The sequence below is a fragment of the Cibotium barometz genome, chromosome 9 (assembly GCF_041138505.1).
Source record: "Cibotium barometz isolate CiBa-2024 chromosome 9, ASM4113850v1, whole genome shotgun sequence".
NCBI lineage: Eukaryota > Viridiplantae > Streptophyta > Polypodiopsida > Cyatheales > Cibotiaceae > Cibotium > Cibotium barometz.
In genome coordinates, this window is record NC_141054.1 from 45,856,523 (window position 1) to 45,879,046 (window position 22,524).

General features: G+C 41.7%; 2 protein-coding genes across 5 annotated transcripts; both read left to right on the forward strand.

The window, feature by feature from the left end:
* The first annotated feature begins 781 nt into the window (after positions 1-781).
* LOC147635627 (protein WEAK CHLOROPLAST MOVEMENT UNDER BLUE LIGHT 1-like) lies at positions 782-12,281 on the forward strand. Of its 2 annotated transcripts, XM_086803000.1 has the most exons (4): positions 936-1,075; positions 1,149-1,919; positions 9,704-9,891; positions 9,995-12,281. In XM_086803000.1, the coding sequence occupies exons 2-4, from the start codon at positions 1,160-1,162 to the stop codon at positions 11,870-11,872; spliced, it is 2,826 nt and encodes a 941-aa protein (XP_086659126.1). In that variant the 5' UTR covers positions 936-1,075; positions 1,149-1,159; the 3' UTR covers positions 11,873-12,281. The 2 variants fall into 2 exon arrangements, with proteins under 2 accessions (XP_086659125.1, XP_086659126.1); XM_086802999.1 differs by having other exon boundaries at positions 782-1,919.
* Positions 12,282-16,269: 3,988 nt separating this feature from the next.
* LOC147635628 (uncharacterized) lies at positions 16,270-20,975 on the forward strand. 3 transcript variants are annotated; one of them, XM_086803002.1, is made up of 5 exons: positions 16,270-19,395; positions 19,481-19,609; positions 19,743-19,832; positions 19,975-20,277; positions 20,446-20,975. In XM_086803002.1, exons 4-5 carry the CDS (start codon positions 20,194-20,196, stop codon positions 20,725-20,727), a joined length of 366 nt encoding a protein of 121 aa, XP_086659128.1. In that variant the 5' UTR covers positions 16,270-19,395; positions 19,481-19,609; positions 19,743-19,832; positions 19,975-20,193; the 3' UTR covers positions 20,728-20,975. The 3 variants fall into 3 exon arrangements, with proteins under 3 accessions (XP_086659128.1, XP_086659127.1, XP_086659129.1); XM_086803001.1 differs by having other exon boundaries at positions 19,975-20,110; XM_086803003.1 differs by having other exon boundaries at positions 20,160-20,277.
* The last annotated feature ends 1,549 nt before the right edge of the window (positions 20,976-22,524 follow it).

Consider the following 22,524-nt stretch of genomic DNA (forward strand, 5'->3'; position numbering starts at 1 on the left):
AGGATGTGGTTGAACAAAGTAGCCTAGGGCTAGTCAAATTTAACACCTATTAGTGAACATTTCATTAAATCCATATTTGGCGGCCTAATTTATAACCCTTACTCGTGAGACGGTTCATGCATGCCTTAAAAAATAAAAAAGATCTAGTTAGCATAACATTAATTTTTCGTACTTGATTTATGAGTTGGTAGTTGGCTGCTTCTCACTCTTTATAGTCATTACTAGTGGCCTGGGTGAACAAAAAGACCACCATCGACCATAGCTCATGGGTCACTAGCAGTTGGCTCTTCTCATCGTGAGAACAACCTCATATTTTATTTAGGAGTCATGATTAACGAGTATCTATGGGTCGCTTCACAACATCGAAGCATGTTTAGGCCACAGCTTAAGCACACGACTTATCAAGCCATCCCCCTCGATGAAGCTTGTGGCCACCCTACACTCACTCAGATCATTTACGGGTCGCTTCACAAGATGGGAGCATGTCTAGGCCTCAACTATCATCATGTGATTTATCAAGCGATTGAGGCCACCCTACACTCAGATAATTTGGATGCAACTATGCCCTTTCCTAGCTGATGTAAGTTTGAATTTATAAAATTTATGTGTGGGGTGAAACTTTTTGATTGGAATCTAACGTTTCCAAGTGTTGACAGCTATTATAAATTTGGAGTGGCCTTTTATATAACCAAATCTAACTTTACAAAAAAAGGCACCGTCAGCTTTAACGTGGCCGTCATAGTTGACGGCATCACAAGGGACTCGCGACGAGAGCTATGGGTGTGTGTGTGACAGAGCAAAAAGATAATACGGCATTTTCTTAGTTGCCCAATTTACATAAATTCATTTGTCTGGCTGTCCACCGGAGCTATTGTCTCTTACATTCTTGTGCTTCCTGCAGCCCATCATCTAGCATCTTGTTTATCCGTTGCTGTCAGATATGGAAGCACCAGTAGAGCAACAGCCTCCATCAGCAGAGCAACATAGGCTTCAACCTTCCAGAGAGCAACAACAGAAGATTGAGCATGCAACAGAGCAGCAACAGAGCAGCAATAAGAGCCCAATAGAACAACAGGTCAGTGAACCTTCATTACAGCAACATCAGATTAAGCCTTCTGCACAAGAACATGATAATGAACTCTCCACAGAGAAATATCAGATGGAGCCTGCAGCAGAGCACCATCAGGTCGGGTTTCTTGTAGAGCAACATCAAATGGACCCAGCAGCAGAGCACGATCATAGGGACCAGTTAACAGAGCAGCAGCGGATGGACCCTTCAACAGAAGATCATCAGATGAACCCATCCACGGAGCAGCATCAGATGGACCCATCCAAAAAGCAGCATCAGATTCACCCATCCACTGTACCCACAGAGAGTCATCTGATGGGCCCATCATCAGAGAAACATAAGATGGACCCATACGCAGTGCCACATCAGATGGTGGATGCTTTTACAGCGCATCATCAGATGGAGTCATCCACAGAACAACATCAGACAAACCCATTCACAAAACTTCACATTGAGTCATCTACAGTGCGACATCAGATGAACCCATCAACAGAGCAGTATCAGATAGACCCATCCATAGAGCAACGTTACATTGGGCCATCCACAGAGCAACATCACATTGAGCCAGAGGGAGATAAAGTTGAGCCATCAGCAGAGGGACATTACATCGAGCATCATCTCATTGAACCCTTAACAGAGCAGCCAGCTTCTTCAACAACATCGCAGCAGGAGGCCAATAAACCATTAGCCTCTTTTACCAGCCTGAAGACAGGTCCACAACTGGATGATGTTGACATAGCAAAACATGCCACAGAGACTCTATCAATTCAACTTGCAGATGATAAAATAGAACCTCATGTGGCTGAAGAATTCGAACCTGTCACAAGAGAAGAGACAACAGGCTCTACAGGTAGAAAATCTTTATCCTTGCATCTAGCACGTCATGGTTTGGCAATTAACCTTTTCTCATGTGTTAAAAATTAGGCGAAAACAAAAATTAAAATCATGTGTCAAGAAAGAAATAAATCAAGCCGCTGGTACCACGCATGTGGGGCCTGTTTCAACCTGCAGCTATACAGAACTGGGAACTGCGAAACCTGGCAGCTGTTCCACATGGGCACCAACGCAAACTTTCAGCCAAATGTCCATTTATTTCGCAATTTGTGCACTTGGTTTTGGCCATTTTTTCTTCAAATTGTGCTAAGGTCAAGTTAAGTAGGCCAGCTCATCTTGTAGGCTTGGACTGTTCTCCCTATTTTCTTCATCAAGAAAGGTTGCAATCAAAGATAACCAGGTCTTCAGAAGGAGAGAATATTTGAGCCCTTACACTAGTTTCCCTCCTTATGATCCCTTCACAATAGTTGGGGAATGCCCTGGAATTCACGTCCTCCAGTGGAGATTTGAGGCTATCAAGCTGCAATATGAGAGGTTTGCCACCCATTAAGATTATTCTCTTCCTTTTTGGTGTGATTTCACATAGAAATTTTTTTGAAGATGCTTCATTCTTGATCTACAACTCCAGAAGGAAAGAAGATAATGTGTTTATTGTAGAGCCTTCAGAGTATGGCTTAAAGCCAAGCTTTATGTGGCTGAAAATTGAGGCCCACAATCTGAGGCTTTTGACTCTCTTCTACTTGTCTTCTACTTGCAGATGACTATAAATTATCTTATGCCATATCACAAGAGGTGTGCAAGCCAGTTGGTTAGAGCACTTGAATTGAATTGTTGTGGTTGTAGGTTTGATTTCCCCTCGCCCCACATTTCATAGTGTCTTCCTGGTGACTGGGCTGGGCGTGCGTTAATGCTGCCAGTAGCCACATGCTCCTGATTGCTAAAGGAGAAGTAGAGGCTTGTTCTACTGATTATGAGGAGTTGACACCTAAGGCTGGGAGAGTGACCTACGTAGCTCGTGCCTGACTAGGGCTCACAATGGGGCCATGGCATACGACATATAATCCTAAATGGTGGACCTTTTCACGAAGTCGCTATCTGAGGATTTGCTCAGGCGGCACCCCAGCTCCCTGTGGTTGGTTTCACAGCCTGGAGCCGAGAGGGGGTGTTAGAAGTCATCTCCTGTTTATACATATACACCAGGGCCTGTGTTGTGGGTGTGCCCGCCCTTATGAGGTGTTTTCTCATTTTTCCCCACTCTCCGTATTTTTTCCCCCATTTTCCCCTATTTTTTTGTGCCTTGGGAGGCAGCCTTGAGGTGGCAGTATGTCCTTGTCTGTAGCCGACTACAGCTGCTTGCATTAGTCTACTTGCTGGAGGTGGCCGACTGCGGATGACTGGTCGTGGACCTCACAGCTGCTGGCCGACTGGTGCTGCTGCTGGTCGTGGAGTTCTGATGTCCTGTCGGCTGCCCTACAGCAGGCCGACTGCTGTTGGGAGGCCATATAAAATGGCCCCCAGCCCCCTTGTCACCATTGCATCATTCCCGGGATCTTCTTGTGTATATAGAGCAGAGTTACATGCCTCTACCATTCTCTCTTGTGCTGTTATTTTTCTACATTGCGTTTTGCTCTTGTTCCCAGATCTGGTTATCATCTCCGCTGCGTATTCTGAGAGGAACGTCTCAGAAAACGTAGTGCTCTCGTATGATGCTTGGTTTTCCACAACAATTCCAATGCATCAGACATAAAAGTATCAATATTAGTTTTACGCCAGATCAACAACGGCAAATAAAATTGCACATAGGCCATAATGATTGATTGAACAATTCTGAGACGCACATGTTAAGGCCATGTAGAAAGCTGCCAATATGCTAGCTTGGCCTTCAATTTGTTCAATATTCAATGAATGGCATCCTGCGTAGACATATACCATGCTAGTGGATATCCAAAATGTCTAACTAGGTGGTCTGGTGGAATAATTTGTCTTGGCCATAGCAGTGCATGCCCGTCATAAGAAGTCAATGGAAGCAGTTTAGACTTAGAAGAGTTGATATAAAGTCTAGCTGCTTTACCAAATAGTTCCAGAGTTCTCATGATGCAATTGAGATCATTTGGATCATTTTTAGGCATAAACAAAGAATCATCTACATAGGCTTGGGCCACAAAATACGAACCATTGGGTAATTGACCATGTGATTGTCCTTGTGTAGTCAGGACATCCATATACATCAAAAGTGGATGTGTGGCAATCACATAGAGTAATGCACTAAGAGGGCATCCTTGACGCACAGACTTTTGCAATGTCGACTTCGATGAAAGATCACGACACTGGACAATACTATCTAGATGTAACCAAAAAATAGCTTGTTGCATTTTACGACCAAAGCCCATTGCAACCATGACCTCAGCTATGTAGTCACATTGATCCACTTGCATAACAAGGACGCCTTGATAAGTATATTTGGTATATTCCATTGCCAGATAAACATTAGCAATATTATCCATATTGGGACAAAACCATATTGTTGTGGATGCAAATTATGGGAAAACATACCACCAATACGATTTGCAAGCATTTTAGTTGCCAATTTGTAGATATCTGGCATTAACGTGATTGGTCTCCAGTCATTAAAGGATTCTCCCAATGCTTTTTTAGGTACCAAAGTCACAAGGCCTTCTTTCTAGGAAATAAGCATACATCTTGTCTCTTCTTAGTGCTAGGCTTCATTATGGCTGAGTTTGCCATGCATCTTTGGAGGTTTGATAGAAACTGAGTACGAAGGACTTAGTGTGAATACATGCTCTTATGTGTGTGTGTGGAGTGCATGTGTGAGCATATCTTGATACAGAGTCCTACACCCACTATTGGGCACTGATGACGTTAGTGGGGATGTCGTAGTATCTAGTACATACTATGCATAATGGAGTTGATAGTTATATAGTCTTGTGGGTTGACTACCATGAGTATATAACATGCACGTTCCTAAAAGGTGAATTTGGGCATTCATCTAGGTATATATATATATCTTGTCTCCCACGCAACATTAATCATGGTCAAGATCGGAAGTTTAAACTCATCCCAGAAGGCAACAAATAATTCAACCGTCAAACCATCCCAACCAGGTGACCTCCAACATCCCATTCCTATAACACGTGTTAGCTCCTTCTCAGTGAAGGGCGGATCATATCTTAAAGTAGATTCATTGTGTGTGAATATATGCTCTTATGTGTGTGTGTGTGTGTGTGTGGAGTGCGTGTGTGAGAGCATATCTTGATATAGAGTTCTACACCCACTATTGGGCACTGATGACGTTAGTGGGGATGTCGTAGTATCTAGTCCATCTATGCATAATGGAGTTGATAGTTATATAGTCTTGTGGATTGACTACCATGAGTATATAACATGCACGTTCCTAAAAGGTGAATTTGGGCATGTTCCTGGATTCATCTAGGTATATAATTCAGTTGTATTAGCAGACATGCAAATTTCACACTGTGAAGTTTTCATCCGAGTTGCGGCCAGTTGATATTGTGCTTATTATTTCTATCTTTAGCGCATTTGTCCTATCAACTACTTATTTGCTGTACTAATTCTTTCTATTTGCTACTTCCCTTAGTGCTAGGCTTCATTATGGCTGAGTCTGCCCTGCATCTCTAGAGGTTTGACAGAAACTCGGTACGAAGGGCTTTGTGTGAATATATGCTCTTATGTGTGTGTGTGTGTGTGTGTGTGTGGAGTGCGTGTGTGAGAGCATATCTTGATACAGAGTTCTACACCTACTATTGGGCACTGATGACGTCAGTGGGGATGCCGTAGTATCTAGTCCATACTATGCATAATGGAGTTGATAGTTATATAGTCTTGTGGGTTGACTACCATGAGTATATAACATGCACGTTCCTAAAAGGTGAATTTGGGCATGTGCCTGGATTCATCTAGGTATATATAGATTCACTGTCAACAATGGGATGTACACAATTTAAGAAATTTTTTCGAGCATCATGAACATCAGCATCCACAATAGATGAACTTTGAAATATGTGCTGATAATGATTGACACATTCAGTTGCAAGCTCCATTTTTGTGGATGTCCGTGTGCCATCAAATTTCTTAACACACACAATTTTGTGTCTCTGCCTATCAGCATGCAAGCTTTTGAAAAATTGTTTCGATGAGCAACCTTTACCTTGGATTTGCTTACATCCCGATTGGATTTGCCATTTTTTTGTATCTTTCTTTGTTGATTCACAGAGAGACTATTTGGCCTCGTACAACACATTTTGTTGATCTTGCGTAAGAGTTTGAAGATGGTTGAGCGTCGTGAGCGATTGGATTTGTTGCTTAGCCATTTCAACTCTTAGTTTGGTGTCAGCAACATAGTACTTGCCATAGTCAGCAATGACTATTTGCATTTGTTGCACAAAAGGAAACCAAGCAGTGTCAACATTATCTAGCAGTTGAGCAGGAAGCGGAGAAATGGCATCATTTACTAAAGCTTTGAAGTCATCATGTGAGAGATGCTATTATTTATGTGTAACAGTCTATGATGCTGTAGAGGAGGTTCCCACAAGGGCATATGAAAATATAATGCCAACCTTAGTGGTGTATGATGAGAGAATGTTGAGGCATAATCAACCCAAAGCTCACATGAGAAGGAGTCATATTGTCGAGTATGTAACAAATATCTGTCCAATCTAGCCTCGTATTGAGTTAGAGCATTATGGCGATAAGTGAATCCTAGAATTCCAGCCATGGTAGAAAGCCAAATATCAGGGGCATTTGTTTGCAGAATGAAATTGTCCTCCCAAGCTTGACGCTCAACATGTAACATATGAGAAGAGCAAGATGTATTATCCTCCCTTTGTGGAGAGTTGTTTAAATCTCCACAAACAAAAGCATTTGTCAACCAGGGATAGGAATTGAAGAAATTCCAAATCCTTTGCCACTCATGGGAAATTGAGATCCATACACTCTTGCAAATTGAAAAATTTCACCCTGCAAAATACATTGCACAATCATACATCGGCCCAATGAATCATTATATTCCAATGCTGGCTTCAATTCATGTTGCAAAAGAGCATAGAAAATGTCATATCCAGCAAAATGGCCAAACTGACCACCATACTCATGCTGATTGTGTTCTTGCAAACAAACTATATCTAGTCTCATTGTATGTACATAATCCCATAAATATCTCCATTTATGAGGATTGCAAATACCCTGTACATTATAGGTAACACACTTTATTGGAAGCATCTTATGCACATGACAACGAAATGAGGGGATTTAACTCTCATTCATATGCAGAGATCCCCCCGGGATCCCGCAATACATTCCCAATAACATCATGCTTATGAAAGAGCTGAGTACCTCCAGTATAAACTTGAACCCAATTATGTGAGACCACATTGGCAACAAGATTTGCTTTTGCATTGAGAACATTGGCCACTAAAGAATCCACATTATGAGCTACATTCTCGTAGGTCTAGGTCCAATTACGAGTTTTGTACAAAGGTGCCTTGAAAGTAGGCAACAAAACCATCCTGATCCACTGTACTTTTCCCTTTAGACTTGCCAGATGGTAGAGCCTTACTAATTAACTACGGGAAATGAGCCTTTTGGTTTTTCGTGTTGCTTAGCCATAGTAGTAGACGGCGACACAAGAATGGCATTTGCAGTAGAATTAGAAGGTGAAATTGACGCCACCGGAGGTTGGGCCACAGCTCTTGGTTTATGAATGACAGTGGGACATTTATTGGAGATATGCCCAAACTGTTTACATTTAAAGCATGCACCAACAAAGGTGCCCCAAATAAGCTCATAGTTCGGATGGCCAATCCCAAGCTGTTGATTTTCAATACATTTTATTCCAATAGAGATTGAAGGCCTAGTTGTATCGCAAAGAATCATAAAACGATTTCCATCTTTTGAAGGTCAAGGAGGACAAATCACCTTACCCAATGAAGTAGCCAACATAGGCAAATGTTCTTGGAAATGCTCCGGGAAATGCTTCACTGTGACCCACACCGAGCATGTATGCTTCATGACACTTTCGTAGTCTTTATTCGCCGACCACGGCAATATATGAACCAATGGAGTGCCAAACATGAGAGGCGATTTCTCCAACAAAGCTACTCTGTGTTTAGGTTCTTCAAATAGAATCCTCTGGCAGCCCAGTACACACCATCAACTACATTTCCTTGCAATTCTGATTTTATCCATTGTGCCACCTCATTGGCAAGAGGCATTTTGCTTGGGAAAAAAACCACTGCAGCATTTTCTGAGAACTGCTTCAGTGGTGAGACCACTAAAGGGAGAGGGATATCAAACCAGAAATCAGGATCCGGCGATTGACAATCCTTTTTACTGTCCACAAAGTCATCAATCAGCATATCATGAACAAAATGTTCCTCAGGAGAACTGGTGGAGAGATTTGCCAAGCTCAGTACAAAGAACCTTGTTCCTGTGCTCATCATTCTTGTGAGCATGATAATAAACCTTGATATTCACATTCTGGTCTGAAACCAACTGATCCGGAGAAGAGTCCATACTGAACCACACATTGAAGTGATTCAGTTGATGCAGGATGATGTGACAGAGGGGAAGCAGGTGATGTCGATCACCAGCAGCACAGCATATGCCTGTATATGCACACCAGAGACACATGGAAACTCACGTGTGCGAAGGCACGAATAGCAGGTGCACAGGAGCAGAGTAGAAACGGCGAAGACAGGCGCTGCAGAGACGGCAGCAGTCAGAAGGCGGTTCTGCAGAGGCGCTCGCAAGCGCACCTCTCTCTCACTACACACAAGTCACACACACACACACACACAAAAGGACACATAAAGAGGGGTACTCACACATGATGGGACATGTACAAGGGCTGGTTCAAATACATGAGGCTCCAAATACCCAACAAGACATACATTTTACATATGGCGGAGAGGAGGTGGAGATAATCTCATCATACCTGTACTTAGGTATTACCTTCTCAGGACTGATCTTTACCATGAGGCCAGCAGCACAGACACGTATGACACGAGGGCATGCAGCTTTGGCTAGGTTGGAGAGACAATGTTTCGAGCATAGTCACCAGAAACGAGAAACGGGAATGGAAACATTTGAGGAATGGAAATGGGGAAACGAGTTTTTAGGGGTGGAAACGGCCATTTCCTGTGACAATATCACTTGGGAAATGAGAAACGACCATGGAAACGGATGGGGTCCTAAAATGGAGAAATGCGTTTTTAGGGACTGAAACGACCGTTTCCTGTGACTATGGTTTCCAAGCACATTTCCAAGAACCCAGCACAAAGCTATGGCTTTTTGACTAGTCTGAGGATCACCGTCTGAGCTTGAGGCTAGCCAAGCGGTGTACCTTGGCTGCAACCTGTCCCATAGCATAGGGGACCACGAATCGAGGTGTTTGGTGGGCTAGGCATAGGCCTGCTCTTTGTTTCGGTGTCCCAAGGACTCTTCCCGTGAGAACCCCTCAAATGAGCTAATAACTCATATATGTAGACCCATCAATGGTGTCCCACAATTATGAGCGTATCACACTGGTGATAACTATCAAGTCATTTCAACATTGATATAACTCCGCACTTGGACCTAGCCTCATCATAATGCCAGCATCTATGCTAACATCATTTATCCAGTCCCGTATGTGTTCCATATGTGTACAGTACATACTGAACATAATTTTTCTAACCACCTCGTAAGTGACTGTAGTGGCATTGTCTTTGGTCCATTGCTGTTGCTGTTAGAACTGAGACTGATGTTTAACAAAACGTTTTACAGAGGAAGTTACCAGCACAGAATCTACAACTGTTTCTCAACTGTTACCATCGTCTCCGAAGGTCAGGAAAGCAGAAATTGATACAGCTGCGCCATTTGAATCTGTGAAAGCAGCTGTCAGTCTGTTTGGGGAGAGGATGGACTGGAAGTCTCAGCTACAAACCCGTCAACTGCAAATGCCTAGTGTGGAGGTTAGCTGTGTGGACCAAGACTAGGTCATCTGTCTGCACTGTGCATGCTCTGCAACTCTGTGTTTGATTTGTGTGTGTTGAACTACCTTTTTTCTGATTGCAGAGGTGCATGGTATCAGAATTAGACCTTCACAAAGTCCAAGAGGACCTTGCATACTATAAAGAAAAACTCTCTCTGACACAAGCATCTACATCTGATGTCCTCCTTGAACTGGAGAAAGTAAAAGAGCTGATTCGAAGATCTGCCGGAACACCAGAAAGTAACATCATCTTGGATTATCAGTGTGTGCCGCTGCCCAAAGCTGCAGAGGCTGCTGAACCACCAAAGAGCAGAGAGACAGCTGCTATGGACAAACACACAACCATTGAACTGCAGATGATATTGAAAGAGATTCAAAGTGTGGAGGAACAACTCCTCTCAGAAACAGTTTCTAAAGCAGTGGCAGTGGAAGGACTGCAAGGTGCTCTTACAGCTCTGAATACAGTAACGAAAAGGGTTGATGAACTTGATGAAGAGCAGGCATCTCTTAACGAAGCTGTGGCTGCTGCTCAAATTGCTCTTGTAGAAGCAGAGGAGCAGGTAGAGCAATTGAGGTCTGGTCACAAAATTGAGATACAGGACAAGGTGCCCAGCAATTTGATGGAGAGGAAATCAGCAGAAATAAATGGTCTGGAATCAAAGCTAGAAGAAGCCAATGCGATGGTAATGAAGCTGAAAGAAGAAATTACAGCATCATCAGGAGTGGAGAACACGGCACTTGTAGCTTCCATGGAAGCTCATGATATGATCCAAAAGGTGAAGCTACAGCTGGAGCAGGCCAAATCTGAAGAATTGGGCACTGTTGAGAAACTTGGCAAAGTACTGGAAGAACTTGATGAGTTGAAGGAAAGACTGGGTAAGGCAACACAGGATAATGCCACTCTCTCATCAGCAGTGCTGGCGCTCAAGTCAGACATGGAGAGAGGTCACATAGAGCTTGGCAGAATGCATGAGAAAGAGCAGATGGCATGCACAACGTTAGCGTCCTTGCAGGACGATCTGCACAAAGTTAAGGAATCACTGATGTCCGCCCAAGCCGGTGAAGCAAGGGCTCTAGAGGCCAAAGAGACCCTGCCAACAGCAATAAAACAGGCGGCATCTGAGGCTGATGAAGCCAAGGCTACGGCAGAGGTATCAAAAGAAGAAGCACGTAAAGCAAGGCATGAAATGGAACAAGCCCAGGCGGCCACCAGCACGGCCATTAGTAGGCAACAAGCAGCCTTGAAGGAGTTAGAAGCAGCCCGGGCCTCAGAAGCCATGGCTTTGGCTGAGTTCAAAGCTTTGACAGAGTCAGAAACACAAGGTGCTGACATGGAATCAGAATCGGGGGGAGGGATGGGGGTCACTATCTCACTGGAAGAGTATAGCACTCTGAAGCAGGCAGCCCATGAAGCAGAGGGTGTTTCGGAAAAGAAAGTTGCAGAAGTTTTAGCATACGTGGAGGAAGCTAAGGCCAGCCAGCTAGGTGCTCAGTCAAGACTTGATGATGCCATCAAGGAAGTGGAGATGTGGAGGGATGAGTTGCAAAAGGCGCAGAAGAAAGTGGATGATGCCCAAGAAGCGAAGCTGGTGGCTGAGGGAGCGCTTCGGAAATGGCGGGCCGAGCATGACCAGCGGCGGAGAGTTGGAAATGCTCCTCTTGAACTCAAAATGACTTCAGCTCACAGTCCTCAAAGAAAACTCAGCAGTGATGAAGAGGCTGCCAAAGTTATTACTCAAGACAAAGGCATGCCTCCGTCTTTCCAAGAAAAAACGGTTATGGGTCTGGACTCGTTAGCCCAGGTTTTGAGCCTCAAAGCACCCACACCAGAAAGACTTGGCAGGGTCTTACCACTAGAAGACCTAACAAAAGAAAAGGAAAAAATAAAGAAAAGGACTTTTATCAGACGACTAGCTTCCATTGTCATGAGAAAAAAAAGCCATAGTTCTGTGTTGACATAATAGCAGAAGTTGGCAACATTATTCTGATTCTTGGCTGCCGTGGTGATTTTTTCTCAAGGCAGTGGGGGGCGAGATTTGCCCATTTATAGTGCTCGCTTGTCATGTACATGTCACACTTCCACGAGCTGAGTTGGCTTTTGAAACCATGAAGTGGGTACGTAACTTGAATTTGCATGCAGTTTTGTAGCAAGCCTTGACGCTATGAGGGCATCAGCTTGCATAAGAAAACCTTGTGTAGAGAGCCCAACGAGTTGGTTTTGTGCTTTCTCAACATTGCGAGTACTGGTATGGTTTCTTTCTTACCAGTGTGCACATGTTCTTTTGGGCTATTGCCTATGATTTATGATTATTTGGACCCAGGACTGTTTATGTATGTAACTTCTAATTTTATTGAGCAATTTCTAGTTAAGGGATGTGAAGAGTTGGGTTACACCTAGTGTGCTTCATGCAGCCAGGGAACATGAGGTCCTTTGTGATTGTCATACAATCTGCTGGGTACTGCTCCTATGTTCTGTAGAATCCATGCTCCCATGTCCTCTGTGGTCGTGAAGTTATTTTCTGTGGGTACCCAATTGTGCTGGCTGCTTGTGTGCTGCTCCGTAGAAGCCATGCTCCCGTGTCCTCTAGAATGCATCCAGACAACCGTACCACCATACTGTACAAGATCTGGAGCATCTGGCCAGGTTGAGTCTACCGGAGTGTTACTGTAGGTTTGTGTTGCTGATTGTGGACCCAAGCCAAAGCCAACACTATCATGTTATTTTGTTTGGATTGGAGGCTCGTGAAGTGCAAGAAACTGGTCTAGGTTTTTCTGAAAGTGATGGCGGCGCCTTTGTTTAGTGTTTGACATATTCAAAGGACTTCCCCAGCTTCCATGTCTCTATGCTTTTCAATCTTGTTTGGTGTTTATCATTGTCTTGTCCACAGGTGGTGAAGTGCCCTCATGCATTTTGTGTGATAAGAACCTCTTGAATGATTTAGAAGGCGATTTGTGCTCTTATACCCTGTAATTTGAACTTGGGCACGACCAATTATGCAAAGGTAGGTGGAAAAGATAAACATAAGATAGTGTAAAGAATGTAGCTTCATTGGAGGACATGCAACTCGTTAGGCGAAGAGGACCAAACCCCTCTTTGAATAGGCAATGGAAGCAGGTTCTCAATCACACAGAAACGCTCAAGTTATAGCTCATCATGGTAATTTGTCAAAATGTATGTGCCCTGGGCACGTACCCTGTCCTGCCGGAAGAGGGACAACATATGTCATGCGTGAGCTCCCTCACCCATTCTTGAATGTTTATCATCAAATTACATCGATTAAAACCCATTTGATATAACACACGACATATGACACTGTACATGATAACGTTTCTCTTGAAGAACTAATGATTTAGGGTTGGCACTTCCATTTTGTGTCAATATCTAATCACATGCTACACATCCAAGGAGCACTTCTTAAGAACACTCTATGCTGTTATAGAAGAGATTGCACTTGTACAAAGGCATCACTCTTGTGCATTGGCAAATGTGGCCATGTTTGTAAAAGCTAAGCACATGATCTTGATGCTGCATATCTTGTAGGAGTGGATTTCAATTACTAATTAAAAAGAGAGCGGATTTTTTAAAGCTTTGCGAAGGTTCATATGAATAGAAAAAACTCTTAAGACGATTTAACTTGGCTAAATATGGAATAATGCAAGCTTGGTTAGGAGCATAGTAATAGGAGAAGCAAGAAAGAAGACATCAGGGTCATTGTAATGTGGATCTTTGGGTTGGTGGGTATTTATATCCTAATGATCCTTCTTTAAATTTCTCTCCACCTTTCATAGACCTACCCTCATGCATTCATTTTGTTGGAGAGGGTGAGAATGGGCTCCTTGGATATTGAAAATGCTTTAGTATATGTAATGCATGGTCAATTTCTAAACTCACAAATTCATAGCTTGCAAGTCACTTTGAGTAGTGTGCAACAAGCTCTCGAAATTGCACATAATAATATTTTACAGCTACAGAGAGAGGACAAAGAGAAAGAGGACCACATCTTGAAGTTACAGGATACAATCTCGCGTATGAAGAGCACACCCATGGGAGCCAGAGAGCAAAAAAGGACAATGAACAACATTCAGACACTTGTAATTGGTGGTGGTGCTCTCAAGCGAAGAATTCATGCAGCAAGGTTTGTTTTCTATTCATCTTTTTGGTTATAAGTTATTCTGATTAGAATGTATCTATTGTTTGATTTTTTTCATTAACTGTTAATTCATTATATAATATTGCTGCTATAAGTAATCTTTTGTTAGTTCATTACATGACCTTTCTTAAAGATACGTGTGGTGATAATGGTCCTCAAGATATTGGAGATATGCTACGTAGTTGCGTGAGAAAACATGACATTCTTTCCATAGTTCGAGATCCACGCTACAAGAAGGTACGTCAGATACTTGCAAATAAGATAATGAAAGATATAACTAACATTTTAGACATTGAGGAAGTTCAGAATGCATGCGATGAAGTGGGCATAAGCACAAAAGGATACCAGGCTCTCCATCAATTACTGTAAGATACACTTCACAAACAAGGCATCACATGAAATATTTTTCCTGTCCCAAGAAGATTAAGATTAGCAAAGAGGACGTGCAATGAAGATGTGCAACGTAAGATTGGAGAGTACTACTGCGTCAATGATGTTCTGACCATTAGAGCTTGGGAGAAAAAGCGAGACAACAATGGTAATATTGTGGCTCCTTACAAAACGAGTTCAACAATATATTTGTTGATCTACAACGTCTTCTTCAGAAAGTTACGAACTTATTCTATGGATTACCTAATAATTATAAGTAACTTTTATATCTCTTGCAAAGTAGTTGAAAAAGTCTATGAAAAATCAAAGCTTATTTAATTTTGTTTGTCATGCAAGGTGACAAAGTTAGCTTTGTGTTGAAAATGGATGAGTGTCAGATTGTGAAAGGAAAGAGGATAGAGCAAATGAGTATCACACTCATGAATGAGGCTATGGTATATGCAAAAAGTTCAGAGTTATCTTTTCTCAGTTAAGACACATTTGAGGGGAATATTGAGATCAACCAGACTCATGATAGGGAGTGGATTTGCAAGCTAGACTTTCCCTCATATAGTGTCCAATCTGAGAAAGAGATATGGTGGCTTGGGGCATTTGAAGTACCAAAAGAGACACATGAAGTTCTCGCTTGGATGTTTGATCGGATACCCTTGATTACCACTGTCATTAAAGCACAGATTCAGGGAGAAAAACTTGAGTAACCTGAAGACAATAAAGTGCTTGCTTGGGTGTCCAGAAGGTGCCAACACCCCAAATCCTTGCCGTGGTGCATGAGAATGGTGAGGGAAAACAAACAAAAGTCGGGAAAGAAGAGGATGCTTGAGAATCAAGATATTGAGCACGACCCCATGAACGATGATGCTGGCAACTGGGTTGGAGGTGTCTTGTCTACCAACATGCTAGCTGTGCCAAACAGGCATTTGAGAGACCTAGAATGGAATCCTATAATTCCATTTGAACTGAAGAATGTCCACTTCTGTACACTGCATGCATTCATGCATGTGTTTGACCGTTTGCTCAAGTGTCACATAGATTATACATTTACCATGCAAGGCAAAGAACGACAAGAAGAAGCTCTTCATAAAGTAGAGCAACTACTCAACTCAATTGGGTGCCATGGTGGCAATGTGCAGATTACTGTTAACAAAAAGACCTCTGGCATGAATCATGAGGTTGCACAACATAGTGGAAATAAAGCAAGACGTTTTCTGGAGAAACCAGAAAATGCAAAGGACTCAACCAAGCCTTGGAACTTGTGGAAGGATTTATGAAAATGTACAACATTTGACTGCACCAATTCAAGCCTTGTAATTTTACGTGAGAAGGTTTGGTCAAACTTCAATAAGATGGTGAAACTTTTGACCAAAAGCAGGACAACCACAGAGGAGCGACAAAAATTTCAAGACGAGCTTTCTAATTTTACGAAGTCCATGGTTGATACATGGGGTAAAACCAACATTATGCACTACATGGTAAACACATTTGCTCCTTCCTACTCGATATTAAGAAACGAGTATGAATAACTACTAACTCTGTCTTAATTTTTGTGCAGCACATTCTTTATCCTCATGGTGCATACTTCATGAATAAGTATGGTTCTCTGGACATGTGGAGAACACAAGGAATGGAGAAATCTCACTATCGAGCTAGAGGAATATATTTTAAAAACACCCGGCATGGAGGAGGGAAGACTCGTACAAATTACCTCAAGGAGATGTTTAACTCGTTTTACAGATACACTTTTGGGAAAAAATTATCCATGGAAAGGGCACGTATGAGTAATCTAGCAAGGGCAGTATAAAATAATGCCAAACAGAGAAGATCACTAAAGTGGAAAGCTGGCACAGGACCAGCACGTCATGCAGCATGGAGATCTTCATCATGAAGACGCATAGGAAGAATTTGGAAGTAGAAACAACACTTTGAAATTGAAAGTATTTTGAATAAAGTTGTAAACATTTTTGACTTAGGAAGTAGACAACATTTAGAAGAAAGTTGTAAAGCTTTTTGACTTAGGAAGTAGACAACATTTAGAAGAAAGTTGTAAAGCTTTTTGACTTGAAAATAAAAAATAATTGCACCATTTCATTATATTGAAGATTTACAGTGAAAATATTTACAACGAAAAGAGCTAATTGCTCTTAAGTCTATTCTCTTCTTGCTCTCCCTCTTCGGTAGGCATTTTCCCTCTATAACGCAAAAACCTCTTACAACTATAGCCTTTGAGTGACTTTACATCCTCCACTCCTGCACCCAAGGCATAGCTTGAATAACATAGGAAATAACTTGCTCGAGAGAAGGCCAAAAGCCAGGGTTGTATCCAAAGATACGGATGGAAGCACACTTCTCTATAAGCATGACTTTATGTATATTATAAGGTATAAATGCATACCCTGTATACCTAGATAGGGCTTTCAGTGTAAGGAGTGGAATCTTTGCATCCCTAGAGTACTTGCTATGATATATAATAAATATATTTTTGTCGATAGAAGAGACGTAGTATGCAAGAGCGGCATCTTGTCCAACTCTTGCACGACCAGCACCACCTCGTCCAAGAAATCCATCGGCATCGTCAAGCTCTATCTGCATTGACAAAGAACCACGAAGGAACAAACTAAAGTAAAAAATAATTCAAACAGACTGAAGCAATAAGAATTAAACCAGACAAACTAAAGAAATAATTAATTCAGGCAAACTTAAGCAATAATTTACCTTTTGGTTTTCATCCTCCTCCAACTTGGCTGCATCCCAAAGGTTGATGGAGCCCTCTTCATTTTCTTGGTCAAGTTCAGGAAGAGGTTCTATGCCAAACTCAGAAATGCCCATATCTTGGTGAAGGGCTTGAAATTCTTCCTCTAAAGGAAGAGAAGCTTCATTCTCCTTGGCTTTTTTAAAGCACAAGGACATTGCTTCTGGGGTCTCTATGAAGTCTTCTGTCACTTTCGTGTCCAGTGCGAGAAATTCATCCTTATGCTGATTCTCTACATTGAGAACACTGGACGCAGCTTCACAACCATCTGCTATTATAGTAAGATAGTAATCCTCCCTAAAATTATAGAGTTTTTGAATGTGGGAGAGGAGGAGGTAATACTTCCCATTAATTAGGAAGGAAGGTAGCCCAAAGATGAAAAAATTGGACGTGAATCGCTCCCCAATGGACGGATGACGTTCCTTCATCAATGATGGTGGAGGCCTTAAACTCTACCACATCAAAATTTGTGCTGACGAGTTCCTCCTCCTTCTCGGACACAAGGCCCTCTTCTTTTGCAGACTGAGCACTTGAAATAAAGGACTGTTCTGATTTATATGCTTGAATTTTGAGACGAGGTGACTGTGAAGCTTGACATGTGGACATACGTAATGGACCCATCTGAGATGGTCCCTCCACACCGACCAACTTGCAATACTCTGTCCACTCTCCCTCCAGCGATGTCCTTGCCATGTCCTTGATAATATCCTCCATTCTGAAAGGAACATTGAACATAGGCTCTACATGGGAAAGGGATTTCTCCTGCCCAGCCCTCCTCAGCAGATCAAAGAGATGCTCTGTGGTGCTAGGCTCGTCCTTAATCTCCTCTCTCCAGTAATACATCATCCACGTCATCTATAACATTGTACAAGTGAGAACTCTTAACCTCCATCGCTGCTCTGATCTGGCTGGAAACCGTTCATCGTGCGATAAGGGAAAAGCAACGGAGTGACTCAGTCGACATCATGACTGCGTTTTGCTCTATAAAAAGGAGGAATATTTTTTTCCCACACTTTTTTTCCATTGTGTTTCTCCACGCTTTACTCATGCAGCGCGCCAGATAGCTGAATCCATCCATCCCAGCCCTTGTTTCAAGTGCCTGTAAGTTTTTCTCTCTCTTCCCCTTTTCTTTCGTTGATTTCGTTCACGGTGCAATATGGCCATTCTCCATCTTTTTGAATCGACATATCGCTCCGTGGACCGTTGGGTGAATTTTATTGATACATTCTTATTTTGTTCACTAAGTGATATTTACATTGGTCCACATTTGGATTCATCTTATTGCATGGTGGATGGTGGTCGAGTGATTTTTGGCTACTAACTCTACCTTCTCTTTTCCAGTACTACCATGGCACGCACGAAATAGACTATCAGGAGAGTTTCAGTGCCAACACCAGATTTAACACACCAAGTCTAGCGTCGGTTCCAGATCTTCTAGAGGACGTTCCAAAGGACCTCACAAGCAAACCTTTGCTTCTTGAGGTCAAACCCAGCACCAACAGGAATATTTCAAAGGCCCAAGTATCTTTGTAGAGGCAAAGGAAAATGTTTGCGGAGATAAAGGAAGGCGCAAGCAGCTGTGAATCTCATCATCCCCAAAGCTCCTTTCTTGAGGATTGTCAGATCTATTAGCGACAGAATAAAGGCGAAAGGTTACTTTAAATGGCAGAGTAGTGCCCTCGCATGTCTTCAAGAGTCATACGAGGACTTCCTTATAGACTTATTGAATGATAGTAACATTTATGCTGCCCATGCCAGAAGGGTCACACTAATGGACAAGGACATGACATTAGTAATGAGAGTTAGGTATAGGTATGATAAGTTCATGCGACCTCTGCCATTTAGGGATAGGAAGGCAGCAGAACTCCTCTCCATTCCTCCTACTTTGAAGAGGAAAAGGGCTGCCACGACAAGGCGGTTATTGAAGAGGTGATAACACCAGGTCCACAAAGGGCTGAAGAGGCTTGTAAAGGGGGTGGATCTGAAGGGAAAGGAGACAATTTTAGAAGAGAATGTGATTAGGGATGAATTGGCAGAAAACCTTCTAAAGTTGGAGGGAGATAATAATGACAGACTTAAGGCGGTGCCTGGTCACCGCCGAGCAGGAGGAGTACCTCCATATCGCTCCAATGGATGTTTATATGCTCGTTGAAAAGAATAGAGAGATCAATGACAGTATTGTGCTTACTTGTTTAAGGTGTGTACTCTTCGCCTTTTTTTTTGAAAGCTTCCTTATTTTGATTTCTTTTTCCCTTTCCTAATGTTTTTAATTCAATGTGTAGGGCACTGTTGAAAGAGCTTTTGCCAGGCAAAGCAAGTATATATTTGTGATCCTTTGGTATCAACTATCCTAATTGACCCGTTGAGGTCTGAAGGAGACCTTACTCCTTATTTTCAGGGAGTTAGTTCAGGTACCTACTTTGTTGTGCTGCCATATATAGAGAAGTATGTATTTTCTTTGGATTTCAAGCTGTTGATGGAATTTAAGTTATTAGTTGCATGTGTTAGGTTTCTTATGTTTTTTGTTTACTTTCTCAATTTCAGAGGGCACTGGTCTGCTTGTTTAATTAATGTGGTGAAATGCCGAACAATTTTTATGAATAACCGTCTTAGAATGCACGGACAATCTAAATTGTAAGTCATTATACTTTATATCATTTCCTTCTTGCTTCCTAATTGTTGATTATTGTAAGTCATTATACTTTATATCATTTCCTTCTTGCTTCCTAATTGTTGATTATTGTAAGTCATTCTTACTTTATATCATTGATTGTAGGGCATGTAATAGGGCGGTTGCATTGATTGAAACTCTATGTCCTAAATTGAAAAAGGATATAGAGTGGAAATTTCTCAACCAACCCGTTCCTATGCAAAAGGATTCACACTCTTGTGGCTGGCATGTAGTCACAAATGTATGGAAGTTCCTCCTTTCCAAGTACACTAATTTTGATAGTTGTGTAGGATTCGCACTCTTGTGGCTGACATGTAGTCACAAATGTATGGAAGTTCCTCCTTTCTTAACCAACCCATTCCTATGCAAAAGGATTCGCACTCTTGTGGCTGGCATGTAGTCACAAATGTATGGAAGTTCCTCCTTTCTAAGTACACTAATTTTGATAGTTGTGTAAGTTTCTTGTGTCATTGTAATATAATTTCTCTATGTTCATTTCATGAGAGATCCCACATTATTCTAATTGACTTTTATGTTGTTTTGCAATCTGTTCGCTCAAATGAGTTCTGGCTGCAGAGTGTGCGGGCAAAGGCAATAAACATTTTCCTCCAACAATGCAATTACGCGCCTGATAACCCTGACTCACCACTTCCACCAGTTGCTGGCACTAGTGCATCAAAGAAGAGAAAAAAGATGTCGTTTCATTCCCGTATTAAGCATTTCAGCTTTAAACAAGGAGTCCCTCAGAAGGGAAGCAAGGGCAAGGCAAAGAGGAAGCTTCCATTTGCAGGCAAGGGCAAGGACAAGGACAAGGCAGGCAAGGTTCCAACAAACAAAGGAGACAAAGCCAAAGGCTGAGTCAAAGGAGGAGGCCAAGGCTGAGGCCCTACAGAGCCCGAAACCGCTTAGAGGCATTTTGTATATGTCCAGAGACAAAGCATTGTAAAGATTCTGTATTTTTATTGATCTTGGCTCAATAAAAATTCTGTATTTTTATTGAGCCGAGCTCATTTTTACAACGCTTTGTCCAGAGACAAAGCGTTGTAAAGATTCTGTATTTTTATTGAGCTCGGCTCATTTTTGTATAAACATTTTGTATTTTTATCGAGTCCTACTCATTTTTGTATTTTATGAGTACTGTGCTTTGCCATAATAAAATAGATCGTTGAGAATTTTTATTCTTATAACTTATCTTTGGTTAAAACTGAATTTTAAAGATGTTTGCTTCAAAATCGTTATGTACTTTGTAGACACATGTCCATGTAGAAATTTTTCATCACATTAGTCAAAATACAACAGTTCAGTACAAGTCTTACAATGACTTCTATTAGGCCTAAGTCCCTCAATACAAGATCTTTCTAATTCTATACGATAGATTTTTCCTCAGTGTCCTTCTTTAGGTTGTTCATTTGAAGAATTCCTTGATGCACCTCTTTGGCTTCATCTATCAGTTTGTCTACATCTTCAAGGTCTTTCTTGAAGCTTTCAGATATCTGGATAGGTTGATCATCTATATCCCCAATAGAGGAATAGGAGTCATCATCAGAAGAAATAGCTGAAATAGCTAGCCTAGCAACCTTGCTAGGAACAGTCCTCTCATTAGAAGAATTTTCATCCATGGGCAGCTTTTGTATAGAGCTTATATTATGTTCTCAATTCCCTTAGGACTGGTCTTTATATACTGTTTTGGATGGACTCCAAAACCATCGACATAAAAAAACCATGTGTTGTAAATCTGTGTGGCACTAAGCCATTTTGGAATAGGAACCCTAGTACCTACACTGAGCTGACCATTATTGTGCACATACAAGACAGCTTTAGAGTAAATTTGTTGAGCTATATTATAACTTTAATATAACAATCTAAATTTATAGCTGTTTACAAGACAAAAATTCATTGTTCAGAACACTTTTTTGAGGGTAAGGACTTTACAAAATTAACATACTTGAAGTAGCTTCAAAATTCACAAAATTCAAAATCCCGATTAACTGAGCGATAGACCATCAACATCCCAATCGGGATCTACCAAGGTCTTAGCCGTTTTTGAATCTTCCTATTGTTCACCTGGAATTGTGCTCTTCTAATATCCTCACCTCCCACGATATTGAGGTGCTCTCTAATATTTAGGAGGCTCCAATGTCTACTTGCACACCACCTACAACTTCCACTGCACCACTGGGCAACCGAACACATATGTCAAGAGGCAAAACAACTTGTTAATCTACCTGCATTGGGACCCAACAACTATTCTTTTTCATCCACCGCTCATAATAGAAGCTGAGGATGACTTGCTCCTAGTTTCTACTCCAGTTGTAGATATGCATATTCTTGATCCTGTTTCCAGTGGTGATGTAGTATCTCATTGATTCTTGATGATGATCCAAAGGAGAGTTAGCTTTGGATAGTATTGATATTGATGCAGATATGAGATGAGTATTGATATTGATGCATGTTGAAAATACAAGTGAATAGGGTGTGTGCGGGAACAAGCCCTTGGTTAGAGGCTGTAAAAGAGAAGATGTAAATGTGAAAGAACCTGTGAAAAGGTGAGAAGAATCTACTGGGAGAGAATAAAGGGTAGCATGAGAAGATTTAGGAAGTGTGGAGATATTCTGGGAAAAGTAAAGAGGTGGAGAGAATTAGGGAAAAGAGGTG

What these genes read in the sequence shown, in the direction of transcription:
- LOC147635627 (XM_086802999.1), top strand. Translation starts at nt 941, where the DNA reads ATGGAAGCACCAGTAGAGCAACAGCCTCCATCAGCAGAGCAACATAGG. An exon ending in AGAGACAACAGGCTCTACAG is followed by an intron (nt 1,920 to 9,703) that starts GTAGAAAATCTT and finishes AACGTTTTACAG; the next exon opens with AGGAAGTTACCAGCACAGAA. An exon ending in TGCAAATGCCTAGTGTGGAG is followed by an intron (nt 9,892 to 9,994) that starts GTTAGCTGTGTG and finishes TTCTGATTGCAG; the next exon opens with AGGTGCATGGTATCAGAATT.
- LOC147635628 (XM_086803001.1), top strand. Translation starts at nt 19,795, where the DNA reads ATGAATAACCGTCTTAGAATGCACGGACAATCTAAATT. An exon ending in ATGCACGGACAATCTAAATT is followed by an intron (nt 19,833 to 19,974) that starts GTAAGTCATTAT and finishes CATTGATTGTAG; the next exon opens with GGCATGTAATAGGGCGGTTG. An exon ending in GCTGGCATGTAGTCACAAAT is followed by an intron (nt 20,111 to 20,445) that starts GTATGGAAGTTC and finishes TTCTGGCTGCAG; the next exon opens with AGTGTGCGGGCAAAGGCAAT.